Here is an 8,684-nt window from a genome sequence, read left to right on the forward strand (position 1 = left end):
AAAAAAAAGGAAAGAACAGTTTATATAGTATAAATGTTCACATACAAAATAATAAAAAATTAATTAAATTTAATTAAAAAAAAAAAAAATTCAATTTGTAAACAGAAAGATAAAAGATAAGACTTATTTAGATGAGATGCATGGGAACAATGTGTGGAATTTTCATGGCTTTTGCTTTCTAAACAAAATTAATTATGTAAACATAAATTTTAATTTTCAAAAATTAATTAAAAACCTCAAAAAATATACTATCTGAAGTACATAGGATAAAATGAAATACTTACTCTGTTGAATTTCTTGAAGTTTTTAAGATTTGAATTGTTTTCTTGAAATATAGTTTCAGTTTGTTTGGATTTAGATATCCCTATGTTTAGAGTCTCAACAATGACAGAATTTAACAAGTAATCATCCTCATCATGCACCTTTATTGACTGAAAAGGTAATTAGTTAGTTTTGCAAAAATCATACATTACATTTGTTATACTTCTTACTGATTTATCATCAAGATTACTAGTATCAATGCATTTACCGGTCCCTTTGGCAGAGGATAGTAAATTCATGATGAAATTTGGGTCTACTGTGTTATCGACTTTTGGTTCTATGGATTTTGGAATTTCGTTTTTATTACTGGATGATTCTTCCAACATTGAATAAAACAATGATACTGGTGGTTTGGTTTTTGGTTTTTTTGAAGCATGTTCTTCAATTTCATCTATATCCTTATAATTGAATGGATCATCTTCATCATCATGATTTAACATTGAACCAACACTTGATATTTTTCTTTTGAAACCAGACCTAATGCTAATCGTCTCTGAAGGAACACTATTAATATAGCTCACATTTTCATTAGCTATAGAAACTTGAAGCAAAGATGAGTAGTCATTATTTGATGAGTTTTGTGAGGTTTGGACTGTGGTTATACACGAATCAGATTTTATTGATTCATCATTAACTATTTCATTATTATTATAAGGAAGTTTAAGGTTATTGATAGATGGTATAAGGCTTTCATATGATGTCAGTTGTAAATTTTCTTCTGCTTTTATTTTCGGAGTAGTATTGGAGTCATCTATGTCATTTGAAATTAATATACGTTTTTTTGGCATCATATCTTCAGAATCCATAATAGTCTCTAACGGCCTATGGCAAAAAATTGTGAATTAAAAAATTAAATAATAAGACTTATGATTGAATTTAATTACCTCTTATAACAGGGTTGCATATTAGAATGAGAGTCAGGTATAACATTTACTGAAAATTTTGTACTATCTTCTACAATTAAGACCTAAAATAAAATAATAAAATAACTATACATATTTTAATTTTTAATATAATTGAGTTATGATTTTGAACTATTGTAGTACCTCGGTTTCAGGAGCCAAAATCCCAGATGCATGAGATTCAGATACACTGGGTTGAGTTTGAAGATTAATTAAAGAATTATGGTGATCTGGGTTACAATGTTTGGTAGTACTCGAATGAATTATAGCAAGTCCAATATCATATTCTGATATTGGTGTTTTATTCATTAATTTCAGTTTTTCTAAAATGTAATTTCTTTTTGTTAGAGTTATGTATTTTATATTACAATAAATTTTAAATCAAAGTAAAAATGTGTGCACATTACATGGCTAAGATAATAATGCACAATATTAAAAAATTTAATTACCCAACAATTGTTGATATTTTTTATTATTCTCTGTGAAAGATATATCTTGTTGCATAAAAATATGTACTTTACTTTGCAAAATTTCATCCTCTGACATAGTGTCTTCACAATACTTTATTATTTCTCCACCTAAATTACAAAGTATATTATGTATTTAAAATAATTTTAGTATCAACACTCATTTTTTAGTTATTTTACCTGCTATTTTTATAATTTTTGAAATACGATTATATTGGTTCACTGTAGAACATACAAATATTTTTCCAGAAAATAGAGTTTTACGTTTGTTATTCACATTCATGGACACTGAACTGGAATTTAAAAGATTATCAGTCAAATTAGGTACATAATCTGTACAATACGGTAGTTCAGATGTTGAATTAGGCAATAACGCCTTATATAAATCAATAAAATATCTTATAGGTACAATTGATTTAGCAGATGCCAGGCATAATAATACCTAAAACAAACAATTCAGTTTTAATTAAAGTTATGATATAAATGAGGAATGGATATTTTTTCGTTTACTAATTGCAATTTTAACTAAACCAAAATCAAAAATATAATTATTAAAATAATATTTTAACAATTTGTGATGAAATTGAAAAAAAAAATTAAAACATTCTCTACTATAATTTTTAATTTTATTCTTACCTTTTCTGTAACAATAATTGAATTCATACAAAGATGTGTACATTGATTAGTCCATTCATGTGTTATTTCACCTCCAATTGGATTCAAAGCGTTTTTCAGGATTTCTTTATCGTTCCTTCTCAAAGTTGATGGACAAACCAAAAAAGGGTATTCTGTAACACTACATTAAAAAAATTTTGGATTGTTTTCTCAAGATTAAGACAAAGTATTAAACTTGCATCCAAAAGCTGTCCATTATCCCGAAACGAATCCTGTCACCTGATGACAAAACTATAGGACATTCACTAGCAATGCGTTCATTTGAAGTGATACCAATGTTAATAAATGTTCCAAACTTTGATTTTTTGTCGACAAGTTTTAAAATAAGTTTGTTTTTATTATTAACTATCTAAAAATTCAAACGATGAAGTCAAACAATTAGAACTCTTTGAGTTATAAACTAGAGACACATACTTTTTTCTCATAAAATATTTCCGCGTGACATCGACTAATAGATGTATCATCAGGTATTTCAAAGTCACCTTTGAATCCAGCTCGAGCAACCAAATTGATTTTTTTCTTCAAAATGTCATAGCATTCACGTGCTATAATGCCAATGAACAAACATGTATTTTTAACCAAAAAACACAGTATAACTTGTTAACTGATCGATGTATACATACTTTTTTCATTCACCAATGTTAATAAGGGCAACGGTTTTACATCAGTACAATCCATTTTGATTTTCAAATGAAAATTACAATGTTCATCCGTTGATCTTCACACAGTTTATATTAATATAATCCTATTCGTCATTCAGCTCCTTTAGCTACACGGTAATATTCTATCTCGTTATTTACTATCACAATGTACGCTATATAATATCTATTTGTTGCTAACTGGTCGCCTATCGATAACGCAATATTTTCAAAACGGTTATAAAAAATATAAAAAAAAAAGACAATTGCTTTTGTAATATAAAAAAATTATCAAGAGAATGAGAAATAACAGGCACATTTTTGATAAAACGACCGTGTTTAGATAACGAAACGTTTGATAAAACAGTTAAACGATTTGTCGTTGAAGTTTCTGTCAAACTCTGTTTAATAGGTCTAACGATTACAGTCCTTTCAGAATTAAAAAAAAAAAAAAATTATTACAATAATAATAACGTTTGGCATGTGTTTAAATGTAAAATCTGACAATTTTAAATATCAAGAAAATTGTTCAACTGTCGCTGCCCGGAATGTCTTCGTACGATTTGAGGTAATATTTAAGCTACATAGGTATCTATTACGTGAATTGTTATGATTTGCTAGAGTTAAATTACACGTTTAGTGTTGAACAAAATTTGTCATTTATTGTTCAATATTCATCAGAAATGGAATCGACACAAATATATTTAGAAAAATTCAACATAAACAATTTTTATAGTATGTATTTGTTATTGTTCTTAGGTTGAAGGATCTTGACCAAGTACTAGAATGTGATGAGATTGATTTGTCCAAATTAAGAGAGTTCTGTTTCAATGGTAACCAGTGGGCATTTTCTTGAGATACTTTTTCTATTTGATGTATGCAAATGTTCTATTTTATTTATTTACAGGTATTCCTGATGAAAAAGGTTACAGAGCATTGTGTTGGAGATTGTTGCTCAATTACTTACCGCCTAATAAAAACAAATGGCAAGAGCAATTATGTCACCATAGGAAATTGTACCAACAGTGGTTAGGTAATTTAAAATTAAATTTTTCATAGTAAAATTTAATCACATAGTACTGAAATGTTACCAAATCTCAGAAGTTCTTTCTATGTTATAATATTTATGTCAAGTGGCAGCAACTTAAAACTTGATAGATTTGGTTCATTTTTTTTAACTATTTAATAGTTCATTAATTTTGTTTTCCCCTCTTCGTTTAGATGGAACTTATTGTGCATTATCATTGTGATATGCCTATGTCAATTTTGTAAAATCTAAAACCAATAATACTATACGATGTTGATATATATTTATTATTAAAAATTATTTAAGTTGTCTAAGAATTTTTAAGGTATAGATAAAGTAAGTTTATTAAATAGGCAATTGTATTTTTTAGATGAAATATTAGTTGCTCCTGGTTCAATTGATGATGAACAATCCGATCATCCCTTGAGTGAAGATCCCACCAGTAAGTGGAATACATTTTTTAAAGATAATCAAACTCTTACACAAATTGATAAGGATGTCAGGTAATTGAAATATGATTAATATTCTTGGTATGAGGTACTAATTTATAATTTTCGTTCTTTCAAAATGTAGGCGATTACACCCTGAATTGTCCTTCTTCCAACAACCGACTGATTATCCATTAGCTAGTGTTGTTTACAGTTGTGGTACTAAGCGATTGAATAGAAGAGTAGGCATGCATTTTCTTAACAGTGCAAATGTTGAACGTAAAGGCCTTGGTATTGTTAAAATATCCCAAAAACCTGAGCCCATTAACACATCTGAATTTAAACCACTTGATGAAGGTTCAGAAGCACATTGGGAAGTGGTAGAAAGAATATTATTTGTGTATTATAAATTAAATCCTGGACAGGGTTATGTACAAGGCATGAATGAAATAATTGGTCCAATTTATTATTGCTTTGCCACCGATCCAATTGTCAATATGAAAGGTATGAAAATTGTACTTCTAATTTAAATATTTTAAAAATGTAAGTATTAGGTCTATTAATACATTGGAGTTTAGTATTTGATTTTTGTAATTTAATCTTGTTTTATTATCAATATTTCTGTGTGATTACTAAGCATAATATGATTAATAAATTATTAAATTATAATTTGCATTTTTATATATACATATTTATTATTATTTATTAGCTTAATCAATAAATAAAGAACACCAATCACTTTTGACAGTTTTTATGACTAGTCATATTTTAGTCCTTGTAAGTTAAAAGTTATAGGATGCTATCAAATATTCTTGCAGAAAACATATACCAATGAATAAATACACTTGTTCACTTATTTTCCAGTAAATTAACAACTCTATGTTTTGTCAACATTTTATACATAACTAACGATATATTTATATTATAATAAAATGTAAGTATTGTCCCAAATTAATTATATTAGTAGTTTCCAATTATTACTCTTATCCATTTCTTATTGCAAACATAGTATAATACTAAATTTTAAAAGGATTGATAACATTATACATATAAAATGTATGATTTACCTAATTATAATTATAAGAAACAATTATTCTTTATTTTAGAGCATGCTGAGGCAGACTGTTTTTTTGTCTTCACTAATCTAATGTCAGAAATTCGAGATTTTTTTATAAAAACTTTGGATGAGACTGATACAGGAATTGTAAAAATGATGCAAAAAGTAACAGATAAATTGAAAGAAAATGACCCAATTGTCCAAAATTATTTAAATAAAAATGAAATATATCCTCAATATTATAGTTTTAGGCAAGTTTTTTAAAATTATTTCCATAAAATGTTAATTTATTAATATTTATCAATATACAAACATTTAGATGGTTGACACTATTATTGTCTCAAGAATTTTCACTGCCAGAAGTCATTAGGATATGGGATTCTCTATTTTCTGATTCACAAAGATTCTCATTCCTTATTAATATTTGCTGTGCAATGATAGTGTAAGTTTTATCATTTATACTATACATATCAATACTGAATATTAATGTAATATATGTAATTATATTATCTTAGCTATTAATTGTTATAAGTGATTAAGTTCAAATAAGTCAGTTTATTTAATTTAATTTTTATCATGTAATTTTTAAATATTAAATATTTTTTAACTAACTAAAATATAATTTTATAATATAATATATTATCAATGACTATATAAAGTTTTATCTAATATGAAATGATCATAAATAATTTAAATTATATTTGCACAAAATATATTTATTTTGTTATACAGTTTAATCAGAGATCAAATACTTGCTGGAGATTTTTCGACAATTGTAAAACTTTTGCAGGTAATTTAATTAATTCCTTTTTAAGTTTTATTATTTTTTACTTTAAGTGTATTAATTATTTTTTTTATAGAACTATCCAAATGTTGAAACATGTGTTATTTTGAATAAAGCTGCAGAATTAAATTATAAAAATTGATGGTAAGTAAATACATTTATTATTTTTATTAATGAAAAAACATAATTTATCTAATTTATTAAAATATATTATAATTTAATTTTAAGTGTTAATTTGGGTTATTGACAGGAGAGTAGAACAGAGTATGAGTGTTGCAGAAATGAGAATGCTTAGATGGATTAGTGGTTGGATAAGACTGAAAATGATATAAGGGTTATTGGTGTGTCCGTAGGGGATATAGAAAATAAAGACGAGTGGAAGTTAAAAACAAGGGTGGCTGACCCCAAATAGTTGGGAAAAAGGCAAAGGAAGAAGAAAAGATGAAGAATATTATAGTTAAATTTTGATGAAATTTAAAATATATTATACTTTATATGATTAGTTATGTAAAGCCTTATTTTTCTCAATATATATAAAAATTACACTAGCAGCAAAAAGTAATTATTGATTTAACTGAGTTTACTTAGAATGTGTTAAATTTTAACTGTCATTCACAAAAGCCAAGGAATCTGAAGCATCTTCATATTATAATGTATATTATAATTCCCCTACAGATATGAATACATATCTATCTTATATTTGTGTAGCATTTTTATATTTTTTTATTTATCTTTATATTAGTGTTTTATACAGTATAGTATTAATATAATGTCCACACTAAATAAAATATGGTTTTCTTATTATATATGTTATGGCCAAAGTCCGAAACATGGCTAAAGTGCACATTATCTGGATATTGTGCACTCTAGCCACACTGGTTGAATAAATTAAACAATAAACATTTAAAATTATAGTTTTGTACACATAACCTGGTTAAAGTAACTTTAGTGATCGTGTTATTGCATATAAGTTAAAAATTAAATATTAATTAACTACATTTGATGCAATAATAAATTTATTTTTATGAGATATTATTAATACTATTTATTAGAAAATATTTTTTTTTATTATTATTTATTTAAACACGGTAAACTTTGATGGCATTTTGAATTGCATAGAACACTTGATGCTTTGCTTTTGCATTTATTTGTTTTGAAATTTGATTTACATGCACAGTGCTGAGTTTATTATTATTTAATGGGTAACTTATATCATTAATTATATATTACAATATTTGATATTATATTATTAATGTTTATATTAATTAATTTTATTGAAATGAAATATAATTATGAATTTATTAATAATATTTTACATTAGCCATAACCATAGACCATATACTCAAATATATTGTATAAGGTCTATGGCCATAACAATCGTAACTAAAGTTACTTTAGCTGGGTATTGTGTACAAAACTATGATTTTAAATGTTAATTGTTTACTTTATCCAACCAGTGTGGCTAGAGTGCCCAATATCCGGATTATGTGCACTTTAGCCATGTTTTGGATTTTAGTCTTAACATATATATTAGTTAATTGGTATAATGTGTAAATACATGTTCCCAATGATTTGATTTGTTTGGTTTTCAGCGAAGTAAAAGAAAATACACGATATAGCTCCATGGATCCAGTTCTTGACCTAAAGCTCTCTCTGGGAAATGATCAACAAGTATAAAATATTGTTTGTGATTTTTCCTCATCGTTCAAAATACTTCTGTGATTTATTTATTAATATAGTCTATTTAGTGTGAAATTATATTTATTAATCTATACTAAAATTTACTACTTGTTATTCTTCTTATTATTTTTCTGTATTTATTTGTGTTGTACTGCATAGTTTCAGTGGTGTGTTGAAGTACGATTTTTTATACTTTATAATTATTCTATGTTTCTATATTTATTACAAAACTTAATGATCATTTTACACTATTTGTTTATAAGAAAAAAAAAAATGTATTTTTATTTTATTATGCTGTTTAAGCGTAGAACATTTTTATTATTTTTTATATATATATATATATATATAAATACCTACTTCTTTCTACCTACACACATTATATGTTCTTAATAATTATAAAATGTTGCCTGATATTCTGATGCATGATCAACTAGTTTCAAAAAATCTTATTATATGAACATTTTGATTGAAATTCTTTGAACATTACATTTTAGTATGTTCTTATTAAAATTAAAATAGCTTATCCTTTTGGTTACTTAATTAGAAGTTGACAAATTGATGAAAAGTATATGTAACATAAATTAAGTGTTTTAAAAAATCATAATTTGATATACACTATAAATCTTTTCATCTTCAGTTTTATAAATCATTTAGGTCCATCATTGCTCTAAACAACTTACTCCATTCATCTCTATTATATTCATA

At 25.6% G+C, this 8,684-nt stretch overlaps 2 protein-coding genes across 3 annotated transcripts; one reads left to right on the plus strand and one right to left on the minus strand.

Annotated features, from left to right (window-relative positions):
• Window positions 1–45: 45 nt before the first annotated feature.
• LOC112686235 (nibrin) lies at window positions 46–3,266 on the minus strand. Of its 2 annotated transcripts, XM_025558439.1 has the most exons (11): window positions 2,989–3,262; window positions 2,780–2,910; window positions 2,545–2,714; window positions 2,327–2,486; window positions 1,871–2,132; window positions 1,673–1,801; window positions 1,368–1,546; window positions 1,206–1,288; window positions 492–1,143; window positions 285–431; window positions 46–178 (listed from the first exon to the last, which is right to left on the minus strand). In XM_025558439.1, exons 1-11 carry the CDS (start codon window positions 3,041–3,043, stop codon window positions 128–130), a joined length of 2,019 nt encoding a protein of 672 aa, XP_025414224.1. In that variant the 5' UTR covers window positions 3,044–3,262; the 3' UTR covers window positions 46–127. The 2 variants fall into 2 exon arrangements, with proteins under 2 accessions (XP_025414224.1, XP_025414225.1); XM_025558440.1 differs by lacking the exon at window positions 46–178 and having other exon boundaries at window positions 322–431; window positions 530–1,143; window positions 2,989–3,266.
• Window positions 3,267–3,373: 107 nt separating this feature from the next.
• Window positions 3,374–8,102, plus strand: LOC112686236 (TBC1 domain family member 13). Its single transcript, XM_025558441.1, has 10 exons — window positions 3,374–3,571; window positions 3,763–3,836; window positions 3,911–4,036; window positions 4,401–4,533; window positions 4,604–4,962; window positions 5,565–5,766; window positions 5,835–5,957; window positions 6,248–6,305; window positions 6,376–6,443; window positions 7,892–8,102. Exons 1-9 carry the CDS (start codon window positions 3,552–3,554, stop codon window positions 6,439–6,441), a joined length of 1,161 nt encoding a protein of 386 aa, XP_025414226.1. The 5' UTR covers window positions 3,374–3,551; the 3' UTR covers window positions 6,442–6,443; window positions 7,892–8,102.
• The last annotated feature ends 582 nt before the right edge of the window (window positions 8,103–8,684 follow it).

Source organism: Sipha flava, unplaced genomic scaffold, assembly GCF_003268045.1.
Source record: "Sipha flava isolate LNK unplaced genomic scaffold, YSA_version1 301_pilon_pilon, whole genome shotgun sequence".
In the NCBI taxonomy this organism is placed as follows: domain Eukaryota; kingdom Metazoa; phylum Arthropoda; class Insecta; order Hemiptera; family Aphididae; genus Sipha; species Sipha flava.